The sequence below is a fragment of the Nothobranchius furzeri genome, chromosome 14, assembly GCF_043380555.1.
Source record: "Nothobranchius furzeri strain GRZ-AD chromosome 14, NfurGRZ-RIMD1, whole genome shotgun sequence".
Classification (NCBI taxonomy): Eukaryota; Metazoa; Chordata; class Actinopteri; order Cyprinodontiformes; family Nothobranchiidae; genus Nothobranchius; species Nothobranchius furzeri.
This window is the reverse complement of record NC_091754.1, coordinates 13082192-13097565: the sequence shown is the minus strand read 5'-3', so window position 1 is coordinate 13097565 and position 15374 is coordinate 13082192. Positions and strand designations below refer to the sequence as shown.

General features: G+C 42.1%; 1 protein-coding gene across 5 annotated transcripts in view; it reads left to right on the top strand.

Annotated features, from left to right (window-relative positions):
* The window catches only part of lrp1bb (low density lipoprotein receptor-related protein 1Bb), a 481608-nt gene that overhangs the window by 338655 nt on the left and 127579 nt on the right, over positions 1–15374 (top strand). For all 5 annotated transcript variants that reach the window (XR_011516175.1, XM_070543934.1, XM_070543933.1 and 2 more), the window contains 6 exons: positions 405–545; positions 784–971; positions 5215–5398; positions 5478–5563; positions 9391–9513; positions 15146–15327. Coding sequence is in view for 4 of the 5 variants with exons in the window: in XM_070543934.1 (XP_070400035.1) it covers positions 405–545; positions 784–971; positions 5215–5398; positions 5478–5563; positions 9391–9513; positions 15146–15327 (904 nt within the window). In the remaining variant the exon portion in view is untranslated. The remainder of the gene's footprint in view (positions 1–404; positions 546–783; positions 972–5214; positions 5399–5477; positions 5564–9390; positions 9514–15145; positions 15328–15374) is intronic.

Sequence of the window (15374 nt, the reverse complement as noted above, 5' to 3'; positions counted from 1 at the left end):
GCATCAGTCCATAGACACAATCTGCATTTGTCCTAATGCTTGTAAACATGCTGACACTCCAGTTTTATTTGGACATTTACTATTTGCAGTGTCTCAAGTGGAAGGAATTCTCTGTTGCAGCTTTGATTTATCATGACCGGCTGACGAAAAGCATATTTATTCTTGAAAACATTGGCCAGTGCAGCTGTGAATACCATTATACCTCCAGATGGCTTGAATTGTTGATCAGCAATGATTCTGTTTACACTTTATGGTATCAACAGCAGCCATGGAAACCTTTGCCTGTAGAGCCAATGGACTCTTGACTCTACTGAAGTTTAACCCAGAGCTGAGGGTGTGTGTGCCACCGACAAGTCCAAGTGTAACTTCATGAGAAAGTGGCTCTTGTTCTTTTTTCTCTTTAGTCTACCGCCCTTGTGGATCAGAGGAGTTTCGCTGCAGGGATGGCCGCTGTCTTCTCAGCTCTCAGTGGGAGTGTGACGGTTATGCAGACTGTCCCGATCACTCCGACGAGCTGCCACTGAACCTTAAATGCCTTGCTGCAGGTAAGGCCGCTGTTTAGCTCTCAGTGAGAATCTCTTCATCAGTGTCACCAGCAGTGCCGCTCGCCAATGAAACCGGTGGGTTATTATACGGGGAACGAAAAGGCGATACAAACAGGAGAGATGTACCTTGAAAGGGATTAATTTGTCAAGATCCAGCATCGGGTCACTACCATTTTCAGGCTTTGTTGGGAAATCACAGGGCGTTGTGCCAGTGACAGCCATCTTTTGTTCTGTTCAGGAAGCTTGTGCAATGGCTCCTTCTTCATGTGCTCCAATGGACGCTGCATTTCTGAGTGGAACCTGTGCGATGGGAAAGACGATTGTGGAGACGGATCAGACGAGAGGAACTGCAATGTGAACGAGTGTTTGAACCGCAGAGTCAGTGGGTGCACACAGGACTGCCAGGATCTTGCTGTGGGCTTCAAGGTAAGTTACTAGTTGTAGTTTGTAGGGTCCCTAAGTAATCCCTAAGGAATCTTAAAGGGACTATACCATGCAAAATCCACATTTTGGAGCTTTTGACTTTGTCATAATGTTATTTCCTCTTGAAAAAACACCCCCAATGCGCTTCTTGGCTTCAAGCATGAATTTTTATGTCTCAGCTGCTTCTTTTCTTATAGACTCTACTAACCAGCAATCGTTGAGTGGGACATGTTGGTCACTGGGAAATGTCCTGGTGCTTCTATTCACCATGGCTGATATGTTTATTGGGTTATGTTAGGAAATGGGTGGAATTCACACAGGGGGAGGCGGAATTTCATCAAATCCAAGTGTCTCATTTCCATATTTCAGGAATGGCTCACAAAAATTACTTATTATTTAAAGAAAAACTACATCTCAACAGTGCCAGTGATATCATATCATATACTGTGCCTATGGTTGCTCTGGAAAGAGTAAAATGACTTGATACAGGTCCTTTAAAAATCTTTAAAGATCAAGTTTACTCATTAATACATTTGCAGTGGTTTCTAGTAGAAGTGAAGGCCTTGTAAGGTGCACTCTTGGGAATAAATGCTCGTGTTTGAGCACGTAGAAGTCAGCCGGAGGAGAGAGTGGCAACAGACGGTGAGATTTGGAGTTTATATCTTGATATTTGGACATCTCGCCCCGATTGACTAACAGAAACACGACTCTACCACTGACTGCAAAGTCTGTAAGCAAAATAAATTTGTACATATAAGTCACTGCTGTAATACGCCTCTTTTCGCCCACTCTGACCTGCACTGTAATATCCAAGTGGATCACAACAGTGCAAGATTTTAATTAAAAGACTCTCCTCACCTGCTATGCTGAGCAGCAGCCATATTCCCGTTTCAGTAGCAGGTGGAGCTCAGATCACTGGCAGTGTGGACATGAATGATTAATGACTGATGATAAATCAAGTTTAACTTTGCACATCATTAAACAGATAAAGATGGGTGGTAGCATATATGCATGTAGTCTCTCACTTTTTAACCTTGAAAGCTGTAAGTGGGTGTGGGGGTGGCTTAACCGTAGCAACGGTCTGGGCGCCATCTTTGTGCTGCTTCTGGCAGCTGTGGCATTTTGATATTCAGGTTAGATCCAGGTCAAGGCCACAAACGCTCAACTGTTTTGACGGTTGCACCAGCTGTCACACACAAGTGTGTTTAATGTATTCATCCTCTGATTTCACTTCCCTGCTTCTCCATAAATTGCCGTTTATTGCATGAAAAACGTGCACAGGAGGACAAACCGCTCTTCCTTGTTATGACGGGCAAATGTGGGCAGAGAGCACGTCGATGCAGACCTCCAGCTCATGCATTTGAGACCTGAACAGGAAGATCAACAGTAAGGTTGTTGAGATCATAACTCTGGGTAAGAGACAGGTGTACAGCTTTTGAGACGTCGAATAACATTGAGAGTGTTTGTTGTCTGGTTTTGGAGCACAGTTGTAAATGTACACCTCATCTGAATGAGACCAGCTCTTTTTGTGCAACCTTGATGAAACATCAGACTATGGTCCAGATGGAAATGTCATCAAAAGGGGCGAAGCGAGGCATTCAGCTCCATTATTCTTAACTATACCTCAGCATTACCAGGAAAATTCCCACGTGGACACAGACTAGGCTCAGAAAGGCTTATTATTAGTATTAGAGGGAGAATATGGTTGTTAGCTTGACAGCTTACGCAGAACGAGATCACATCACCGTTCCCTGGAATGATAGAAGTTTTCTTAAGAGGTGGTTTTATAATGAAACATCTCTGACGTTGATGTTGGACTTCCTTTTTGACACAGTCTGAACTGAAATGTTCAGTCTGAACTGAAATGTACTGACCTTAAATAGAGCTGCCTCAGACTGGAACTGTTATTTCTGCCATGTATGGACCTGATTAATTGCGACGTTTGGAGTGGGGTTACTTTTATTAGGATTTTTGAGGGTAGCTATTTGAACTGCTAATTTTAAAGGCGAAATGTCCTTAACATTTAGTAGTTTCATGTTTAATTGATGCTTTATTTTGTTGTAACTGGGATTTTAACCCTCAGTAATCAAGATTACTAGCCTTTCAAGCCAGACTAAATAAATGTATTACTTAGGCCCTGTCCACACGTAGCCGGGGATCTGCCAAAACGTAGATATTTTTCTACTTTTTGGCCTGTCATCCACACGAAAACGAATCTTTTTAAAAACTTCGGCCAAAGTGAAGATCTGCGTTTTCTCCGTTTTGGGTGTCTGCGTGTGGACAGACAAAACCGGAGTTTTAAGGTCCGCAACGTCACTTTCCGCGACAAAAAAATGCTGACATCACGTGTGCGACCTGTGTTTACACTAGCCGACAGCATGGATGCCCTCAGAGCTGCGCTCGCTTTATCAATTGTCCAAGCGCTTTTTGCTTGTTTGTTTTTGCAAGTGGAATTACTGCTCCTTGCGGAAGACCACAGACGAAGGACGAGGTTAAGAATGGGGGAAGTTCTGCCGCCTACAGGTCTGGCATGTCCTTAACAACGTATTTATCCGGGTACGTGTGGACAGAGTTTTTTTTTTTTAAACGAGGTGGTGTGGATGCAAGTTTTTGGAGGGGCGGATACTCGTTTTTTACAAACCCCGGCTACGTGTGGACTAAATCTTAGTCTGGCAACGCTCCATTGACGGCTCTCGGTTGTGGGGCGGGTTCTACCGTTGTCTTTCAAATGATCTCCGCATTCCACTGGACAATGAATGTGACATACTCTTGTTTCACTCTGCTGCATCATCCCACCCACCAGGCATATAGAGTGCCCTGATTGGCCCACAAAGCGGATAAAGCTCTGTGATTTGTTCACTAAGCAGATAGAGCACTATGATTGGCCCACCATTATGGACCAATCACAGCTCTTTATGTGTTTGAAACCCCTCTAGAGAGCTGTGATTGGCTAGCCAGAGTCCTGGTAGGAGCTGCTGAGGTTCCAATGGAGCATGCCTAGACCAAACTTTGCAAAGTAAGAATTTGGTCTAGTTCACTAGGCTACAAGATGACAGCAAATGCAGCATATGATACAAGATGAATGACCTGCAATAGGGCCTATCGGTGTCAGAGGACTCCAAAACGCTTTACACTTTATCATTCATCCACGCACACACACACACACACACACACACACACACACACACACACACACACACACACACACACACACACACACACACACACACACACACACACACTTGGTGATGAGCTACATTGTAGCCACAGCTGTCCTGTGCACACTGACTGAAGTGAGACTCCAGTACACAGTCACCACCAGTCCCTCCAACCACCAGCAGACATGGAGGGTGAGGTGTCTAGTCCAAGGACACGACTCACATGCCTCCTGGAGCATGGGTTCAGACCCTAACCCTAACCCACCAATCACTGGGCGAACTCTTAACCCCTAAGCATAACTCAGAGATGAAGATTAACCTGATTTTTATTTGCTACTCCCATAAGAAATTTGTTTAGGTCCATTTGAAACATAGTTTTTTGTAAATATTTACTTTTATTTAAGTCCAAACCTAAAACTCCTGATAGATTTAGGATTTAGAAACTTTTTTCTAATATTTGTTATAAATTATCACTGAGTTTTTCATGTAGGCTGAACATGAAAGTATTCTCCTACACCTCCTACACCTATCTACTGCATTTGTTTCTGATAGAAAATAGACGGTGAAACTCTTGGATTTGAAAAGTCTGACAGAGCTACGTCACACTGTAACTTAACATTCATGGACTCACCCATCTTGACTCATGACGGCGAAGGCTGTTGTTAGTTTAGTGTCCAGAAAACAGCAGAGAACGTCTCGACAAGTAGAAGCTAATTGTTAGCATTAGCAACTTCACCACACAGCAGAACTCCTCCAGGCTTTTGTTATTTGTGGAGATAAAACAGCAATGTCGCAGAGCAAATAGTCAGTGGTAGAGTCGTGTTGCTGCTAACCAATCAGAGGCAAGATGTCCAAATATCAGGAAATAAGGCTCCAAATCCTACCATCTGAAGCTGCTTTCTCTCCTGGATGATTTTTACATCCTCAAATAGGTGCACCGGAGTTTTTTTTCCCCAACAAACAACTTACAAGGATTAAATTCCTTCTAAAGACCACTGCAAAAATCAATCATTATGATTTTTCCCTTTATTTCCTGTAGTTGAGTTTCATTGTAACTCTTGAATGTTTTCTTTATTTTTAATCGCCAGTGTAAATGCTGGCCTGGTTTCCACCTGAAAGATGACGGGAAGACTTGTGTGGATGTTGACGAATGCTCCACGACCCTTCCTTGTAGCCAGCGCTGCATCAACACCTACGGCTCCTACAGATGCTTGTGTGTGGACGGCTACGAAGCTGTGGACCGCAATCCCAACACGTGCAAAGCTCTGTCAGGTCAGAATGGCTTTTGCAATCTCAACACTTTTTACTACATGACATTGCAACTCCTAATGTTGTGGATCCTTCATTCCAGCTGAGGAGCCCTTTCTCATAATGGCGGACCACCACGAGATCCGCAAACTGAGTGTGGATGGCTCAAATTACACGATTTTGAAACAGGTATGCAAGACGGTTTTTTTTAACCCTTTCTCTTTTTATTTTCTACCCATTTGTATTTTAGCTATAAGGATGAATTATTGTTTTCAATTAAAATCTAAACTTTTGAAACAAATGTACATAACAGTTATGTGCCAAATACAGATTAAAAGAGAAAAAACTAAAATAAAAGGCTAGTGCTGCAGTTTTTGCATCGTCACAAAAGATTATAATTATATAGATGTATTGCTCTAATAATTAATATAAAATACATCAAACAGCATGCAATCAGAGCTAATTGTCAGAAACTAAATATTAGAATAGAAAAGTTTGTTTATACTAAAGTAAACAGTTAGGTTTTTTTTATTGGTGATATTTAACTAAACATGGCAAATAAAATTAGAACAAATGTATTTGTACAGACATGTCCTACATGTGTCTTAATTCTATCAGGCCCTTTATCGTCTGCATGGTGTAACCTGAAAAAAACGCTCCTCTTTAAGTATTTTATTTTATTTTATTGTTTTAATTTGTCACTATCACAAAAATAAAAGAAAAATGGCAGTTCTGATTGTTGAAGAGAAAAGAGGTGCGTTTTTTCCTTATTAAGGAGCCAATGGGGAGGATATTTCAGTCATTTCTAGGTCGCATCACTGCTGCTTGAATCTAACGGTTGATTATCACAGAAGGCAGAGTTGTGATTTACAGTAAATCACCTTCCCATGGCCCAGAGCTCCCTCTCACACTTGTATTAACCTCTTCATGCCATGTGCTCTGATATCTGTATTAGAGTTGTCACCAGGTGGCACTCACTTGAATCACGACACGCGAGTGGGAGTGACCTAACATTACTGCAACATGCATTAGTACACCCCCATTTCAGATCAATCACTATATTTATCTTTTGGCTATGTTGTTAGCACAAATATGTCCACTTACCACAAATAAATATATTATACCCCCCCCCCCCCCCCCCCCCCACACACACACACACACACACACCCCGAGGAGTTAAACATTCATTAGGTCAATCAATGAGCTCCGTCTTTAAAAAGAAGCTGACAAATTACCTTCCATTAAAATCCACAGAAAACCAAAGTGAATGGAAGAAAAAATGTGAATCCACAACAAATAAAGTGCAAGTAAATGAATTAGTTTTGGTGTTCAACATGAAGTACAATGTTAATGCGTTCAAGCATGCAGCCGCCAGAGTGGCAGGTGTTTCCATGGAAACTCTGCCCTCCCATGAGTGTTTTGGGCATAGTGATAACAAGCCAAAACAAAGTCAGCTGACCTGCAGTCAACGCCTTTCTGTTCTACCGTCGTGCTGTCTTAGAAAGAAATTGAACACCAAGAAATCAATGGGTGTTGATGCAAATGCAATGTTATTTTTAGCTTGGATTGCTTGTCTGTTTGTTTCTTTGCTTCAAATCAGAACCTCTCAATCTATTTGGTAGCTTATTATCAAAAGGTTAAATGAATAAAAACATGCAGTTTGGTTAAAACTGACATTTGGGTTTCATCTCTATCTGCTGTAAGTGATGTTTGGAGTGCAGAAAGGTTCCCCCAGGACGCTTGGCGCCTGTCTGGGAGGGTGTTGCTGATCTGATGAAGACGCCTCATTTCGCCTGTCGGATTATCTGACAACTTTTCGAGGAACCTACAGTGCGAGGCAGCGGGGTGGGGGCACTTGTTTGGTGTAGTGCCGTCTGACAGGCAGTGTTAAGGGAAAACACCTCACTGGACTGCTTTGATCGGACTTCTTCTGGCTCTTGACCCACTCTTCAAATGGCTTCAAATCAATATTTCTTGTGCATCAAAACCATGTCACACAAAACTGCAAGAGTTTGACTGCTGACCCCATTAATTATAGTTTTTAGTTGTATTTTGAGTAGGGATGCACCGATCAGGGTTTTTGCTGCCGATCACCGATACCGATATCAAAGAATGCTGATCACCGATACCGATCACCGATACCGATCACGTGGATTGGCCAGAAATTTTCTACAACATTATAATGAGTGCTACAAACTACATAATCTGGGAATAAAGGAAGTGTAACCTAATCTAAAATGGTCTGTATTAGGGTTGTCACGGTGTGAAAATTCAACCTCACGGTTATTGTGACCAAAATGACCACGGTTTTCGGTATTATCGCAGTATTTTTTTTAAACGTGCTACATTTTCACACAATTAAATAAACCCTGTATGTCAGGAAAATATTGTCCTCAGTTTGTGTCTAAATTTTGCCTAAAATGTGTTATTTTGTAATTATGTTGTTTATTTGTTTACATTTTTCCCCTTTAGTCTTTAAAATACCAATATTTGCCCATAACTTCTTATTTCATGTCTGTTTGATGTCATCATTTTAAAAATATTAGATCAGATGATACTCAGTACTCAAGTAGCCTTCTAATCAGATACTTTTTTACCCTTACTTGAGTAATAAACCCTATATCAGGAAAATATTGTCCTCGGTTTGTGTCCTTCCAGTGAGCTTTGCAGATGTGGGAAAATGTCATCAGGCAGTAATCATTGTTAAATTCATAATTATTCTCGGAGAGAGACCAACTCTTATCTGCCCCTGGGAACCCCGTAATGCATAGCGTCATTTCAACATGGCGGTGTCCGCGACACGGTTTATATGCAGGTAGCGGCGCTGCGGCTGCTTTATATAGCAACTCGTTGCATTCTCCCTCGACCCAAATCCTCGGATCACGTATTTTAGCTAAAACGCTAACGTTAGCTTGCCTTGCGTTGACTGTAGAGTTGTGGGTGATGGTCATGCAGATGTGTCATGAGATTTGAAGCGTTGCTGCCTTTCACAGACACTTTTTCTGCACGTGCTGCAAACAGGATAGCCGTCTTCTATCAACTTTCCCTGGGCATTCTTCAAATATCCAAAACATGCCCATACTTCCCACTTTGTCTTCTTTGAGGGATAAAAAATGTCCTCCTGAGTGCTGCCGTCTCCTCCTTTCACCATTATTTCAGCTTTAGCTTCAAGAAAGTTTTGGTTGTAAACAACAAAGCTCGCATGTGCCGCCGGCAATTTCAGCAGATGATACGGTGGCTGGTAAGGGTCACCGCGCCTACACCGCAGCCACGGTAAACCCACCGAGATAATATATATTTTTGAAAAACAAGACGGTTATTATTATTGTCAACTTTTTTTTACCGGGGTTTACCGCTACACCAGTTACCATGACAACCCTACCTGATCGGTCTGCTTTGATCTATTTTGAAAACTCCGATCAAAACTGATAGGGGCGCTATCGGCCGATTGGGATCAAATGCAGATCCATCGGTGCATCCCTAATTTTGAGCATTTAAGTGTCTTAATAACCAAAACCTCCTCTGCCTTGTGTTAAATGTAAATAAGAACCTGACCAGGGCTCGAATCACACATAGGCTTCCGGGGGAGCCTCATGGGAATGCTGCAAAGCGGGATGGGTGGGGGGCGGTGTGTCCGATCACCTTCATTATAATGCGGAGCAGTGGAGGGGCTGGACCGTTTTTCAGGCTCCCCCTGGGTGTCAGTTGAGGACTTCCAGGGAAGACCATCACCCTTTTGGGGGAGCCGGGCTCCCCTTAGCTCCCCCGTAGTTCAAACCCTGAACCTGACACAGTCAGAAATGAGTTCTTAGTTAAATCTACATCTCAATTCAACATTTGGAATGAAAGTTTGCAGAACTCTGTCATTAAATTCTCTGGAAAATGTTGCGTACTTCTGTTTGCAATGGGAGTGACACTTTAATATTTTCACCTTCCCACAGGGAACCTAACTTGACCCATTTCCATTCAATTAAACTGGTATTTTTACACACTTCTGTCCTTTATGCAATTCCCAGGGCCTCTACAACATCATCCACCTAGACTTTGACTACAAGAAGGAATTTATCTATTGGGTGGACTCAACCAGGCCAAGTGGCAGGAAGATCAACAGAATGCGTCTCAATGGGAGTGACCTAAAGGTACTAAAGGATTTAGCTGCTGGGATTTGGTGCCGTACCAATTTACCGAGGAACTGTTGACTTTACTTTGATTTCTGCCCTGCCTTCAATAATTAATTCTTACTTTGCAGCTTAGTAACTTTGTTTTTTGGAGCCTGTGTATATTGGTGATGGAGCTCTACTGTGCAGGCAAGGGACATCATTGATTATTATCATCATTTTCCTGTGGACAATAACCTGTTTATTTGCAATGAGATTGTGTTTGTGAAAAGAACTAATGTCTTTCAGAGATATGTGGCTTGTCCCACGTTTGAAAGGCGTTCTAGGTGTAATCACTAGGTTGTTCAGTGTCATGGGATCAGAGCTCAGATACAAGGGATGATTGGAAACCTTCTGGACACCCATTCGACACCTCATTAACATTTGTGTGACGGACATTAGACTTATTCGGCTATGTTACTTCCACCACCTCTGTTCTAGTCACTGCTGCAGCTTAGCAGGACAAACGGTCCGAAACACATTTCTAAGAGCTTCTGACATCAGGTTAATTAAAGCGTCACTGATATCCACAGCTGCCCCCCCCCCCCCCCCCCATGGATCTGCTACAAGAGGAAGAAAAGATGGGAGAGCTGAGAGCTTTCCTTGTAGATTTCATTTCAAATCAAAGCAACTTTTGTGAATTATTGTTACAATAAAATACTCGGCTACACCTGACAGTGTGAAAAATGTCAGTTTTGTGCACGTCCACTATTGTGTACAATGTGCATTTTCATTTCACTTCATTCTATGGAAATGAGTTTCTCAAGTTATATAAGATAAACACGGACGTTCATTAAACTATGACAGTGACTCAGCGCTAAGAAAAACCTTCTGAACATATTAGATTTCTGAAGAAACAATAATGTTCAGCAAAAATGTCTATCTATCTATCTATCTATCTATCTATCTATCTATCTATCTATCTATCTATCTATCTATCTATCTATCTATCTATCTATCTATCTATCTATCTATCTATCTATCTATCTATCTATCTATCTATCTATCATCTATCTATCTATCATCTATCTATCTATCTATCTATCTATCTATCTATCTGTCTGTCTGTCTGTCTGTCTGTGTCTGTCGTCTGTCTGTCGTCTGTCTGTCGTCTGTCTGTCTGTCGTCTGTCTGTCTATCATCTGTCTGTCTGTCCGTCCGTCTGCATACATTTGTTGACATTTTGCACGATCTCTTTCTGTATTTGGATACATTTTAATGGAAATTCCTGCTTATTAAATAACATTGTCCAAAAATGGTCGGCGGACACATTTAATTTTTTTTAGGCAAAGACAATACACATCCATCATGCCCCTACATTGCACTATGCTCCTAATGACAGATTGCAAGGGTGCTGAAATATTGAAAGATGAAGCTTGTTTGAGAGACACTAGCTTTAGCTGCCAGCTGGCATAATGACGATTTTCAAAACGTACATTTACAGAGCCGTCAGGAAGCCTTGCTAGATTTCATGTAGGTTTTTGTTTCAAGTTACAGAAGATTCTAGGTGACAGGCAAAGATGAGTCATACACAGTAAGTTGATAAGTAGATAAATACCACCGTATCTTGTGCTAACACTTAGGTGTTTTATGGTAGGGTGCACTTACTATACTTATTATGGTAGTATGACTCCGGCATTAGAGGAAGTGAGGTTGTTTGCCATCTCGCTGTTAGCTTGCTATTATAGTTCTAAACGACTCATTAAAGGAGGTATAACACCACCACTGACTCAGTATTCACTTCACACATACATTACACTAATATTAAGTGGTTGCTATTTGGAAAAATTAGCTTCAGACATTTTTAGAGCTGACTATTTACTTCTAATTCACCATTAGAATTGTTAGCTCATTGTTAGCCTCTGGCCTGCTTCACTTGATATTAACACTCTGGAGGCAGGCGTTGCAGATGTGCAACATTAAAACCTACCTACCTGGTTACTCCACATATGTATTTCATAAGCATTTTTTAACTCAGAAGTACCTCTGAAGGACTTAGTTGTTCATCCTTTTATCAAAACTTATTTTGAACCTGAGAGGGTAAAACAAAAAGATTCCGTGGCTTCTTAGGGGGTACAAGAAATAACTTCTGGGTCGTTCCTGTTTACTGGCGTTGGATCTTTAAACAACTCTGAACTTTTTTCCTGTCAGTGAAGAACATCAACATATAAATATTGGACAATGGGTTTCCATAGGCTCCAATAACACGTTTTTGAAGAAAAATGGGAGGTGGCCACCACTGCCATTTTGACCGTGTCACAGGTTCCGTCAAGCCCAGACAATTCCACAAAAGGGAAGAGAGGTGGAGCTGAGGGTGGGGCTGTAAGGCTGGGATAAACTGACTACACCCGGTCGAACTAGCTACTAGCTAACCTGAAGCTAACCCAAAGCTAACGCAGAGGTGGGAGCTAAGCTAATGGAGGTAGCAACCTAGCTACAACCGGAGTTAGCTGTGCACAACACCAGAGCTTCTGAGTCAGAGATACGCCGGGCTGACCGCTGGGTAAAACCGGGTGAAACACAGAGGTCTCCCGAGAGCTCCACAAGTCGGCAGCCGCACAGCAGGCAAGCGCCGCTGCGATCTTAGATGTGCAGAGCTGCCGCTGGGGAGAACCGGGTGGAAAGGTTTCCATCCCAGAGCTCCACAAGCCGTCAGCCCGCGCAGCAGACAGAAGCCGCGATCAGACAGAGATGCGCCGAGCTGCGGGGAGGGGAGAACCGGGTGGAAAACATCGGTCTCCCGAGAGCTCCACAAGCCGAAAGTCGGAACCCAGCTCCACCAACATGTTATATTTCAACCCATTTTCTAAAGTGCAGCATTATGGTAAATGCACTGGGTTTTACACTATTACATTTAAATTTCATGGTTAAACAGTACATGTTAACATCTAAGCTCAGCTCGGCAGTGACCTAAAATACATAAATATAATTTTACTTACCGATAAAAATGAAGTGGAGACTCATTGGACGCTCTATTAGTGCAATTAACGCCACAGCAAGTCATTTTGTCCAACAATTGCACAAATAATATCCAAAAAAGAATGCACAAACGCTACAACTAATGGTCTAAGTTGAGAGACTGAAAATGGCGGAACAGTTTTCAGGCGAGGCCGAGGCTCAGACTGAGGCCTTTCCACGGAGCTAGCTCTTCGGTCACGTGGGTCTGATGCTCATTAATGATATAGAATTTTAGGCTTTTAATACACTTAAACAGAAGAGTGAGAAAAAAAATTCACCCCCCTCAGAGTTGTCATGAGTGTAAACTAGATAATTTAAACCAAAAACATGTTTTGGTACCAGGCTGTAAACATGTTTATTTCTGCTGTGAAATTGGTATTTTTAACATGGGAGTCAATGAGGATTTGCTCGCTTCTGACACCAGCCCCCAGTGGATGAGGGTGGAACTGCAATTTATTTCATTTCCGGGTTTGCTTCAATTTTTGACCCGCATTGTGGGGGCTTGGTGAAGAATCACAAATGCTGCTGCTGCAGCATTAGCTCAGTATAAACTCTGCAACCTCATTAATTAGTGACTATGTACCCTGTTAGTTGTTTGTTTTTGAAAGGAGAAAACTGTGATAACCCTGCAGGCAGCTGAGAAGGAAATCCGTTTCACTGTACCCTTCCTCCTAACGTGATTGAGACATTAGACTCTTTTGTGATTATTTTACTGTAGAATTCTTACATATTGCTCCTTTAAACTACTTTTGGTCATCACTTTTCAGAAAGACCTGTTTTATCCAATCATGTGGATGTTTATTTTTGCTAATATTTGCAGGAAGCTGCATCCACATGTTGCCTTCTGTTAAATGACTGGACGTTTTACATACACATGTTAGATCATTATTCCAGCCACATCTGCAGTCATAAAAAAGCAGCATGGAAGATTTTTAACTGTAGTTTCTCATTTCAAATCCATTAGACACCCAGTAGTATTAAACAAATATCCTTTTCATCACTGTACACTAATTAAATCATACATAGTGGCCTAGTGGTAGAGTGTCCACCCTGAGACTGGGAGATCAGGGTTCGATTCCTACCAAAGACTTTGAAAAAAAAAAGGGACCCAGTGCCTCCCTGCTTGACACTCAGTATTAAGGGGGTTGGATTGGGGGGTTAAACCACCAAATGGTTCCCGAGCGCGGCTTGTCTGCAGCTCACCGCTCCCCCAGGGGATGGGTCAAATGCGGAGAACAAATTTCGCACACACCTGTGTGTGTGACAACTAATGGGACTTTAACTTTAACTTTAACTTTGATTCTGAACTCCAAAAATGAAACCTTTTTTTCTTCCTACAAAGTTAACACTGTAATATGATTTCTACTGGCCATTAGGACAAATGTACAGGTATTTTATTATAAATGTGCATAAAAAAGGCCTTTTCTTGGGATACCATTCCTGGAAAGATATTTCCATCTCATCTGAGAGATTCTCAAAAAAAAAAAAAAACTACATTGAAATGAACTCTCAGCTTCTGGTCTCTGGCTTAAGGTCATTAATGACCACCCTGCAGTATTCTGAAAAGCCTTTTGTCACAAGGGGAACATATGTGTAGTTATTACCATGGCAACACACAAAGACAGGATCTCTAGACTATATCTGCACCTTTATTTCAGTTCAGAATGTTAAATGAACATATATAGCTGCTTGAAAATGACATCTAATTGGCTTTATATTTAACATAATACAATCTTTCATTTGCCTAAAAGATGGTTTTGCTCAGATGCTTTTAATGTGTTTTTGTAAATGGAAAAATGGCCTGTATTTAATGTAGCTCTTTCCAGAGTCTTACAACCCCCCAAGGCACTTTACAACACAGTCATTCACCCAAGAGGACACACATTCCCAAGCTGGAGGTGATGAGCTACATTTTAGCCACAGCTGCCCTGGGGCACACTGATGGAAGTGAGGCTGTGGTACACAGGCACCACTGGTCCCTCCAACTGTAGACATAACTACGTAGACACCACATGGGGCGCTGGACAGTGTAAAAGCGTCGTCGCCATATTGGATGGGTCCCGCACTCTCCAAACCCTACTGGAGTCAATGCGGAGTTAGCTAATCTGCCTGTTTTTGTGCAGCCTGAGGTTGCTACTGCTGACTTACAATTGAAAACCAATCATGTGGGATTATTTTACCTGCCTACCTGTTTGGATTTTATATTTTTATTTATTCTGTTTAGCTTTATTTATATTTTAATTATCATGCCATAACATGTGTCTGATTCAGTGAAAAAGCATAATAAAATGTGTTTTTTAATTGGGTAAACTAGACGCCTTTCTCAGTAGACAGAAATGCACCGGGGGGCCAATGGGAACCCATTCAAGATGGTGGCCGGGCCACTATGGCAGCTTCCAACAGGCAGCGCCTGTCCACGGGGCATCTAAGTATCTGATGTCTGTGCCTCCCCCCACCACCAGACAGGCGGGTTACGTCTCATGCCCAAGGACACAACAATTGCATCAGATGGGGCTCGAACCTGCAACCCTCTGGTTACGGGGCGGGCACTTAACTCCTCTGCCGCCTTCGTACATGAACCCATTCAAGATGGTATTACTCATTCCACACTCTAACCGATTCGCTAGAACCAATTGTTTGTTTTTTTTATTCACAGATAGTTCACAGGACTGCAGTTCCCAGTGCCTTAGCTGTGGATTGGATTGGAAAGAATCTGTACTGGTGTGACGCGGAGAGGAAAACCTTGGAAGTCTCTAAAGCTAACGGACTTTACCCAACCATCCTTGTCAGCACTGGTCTCAAGAACCCCACAGACCTTGTTTTGGATCCCCAGACTGGGTTTGTAGCCTTAAATTCAATAAAATACCATGCAGTTTGTTTAAGGC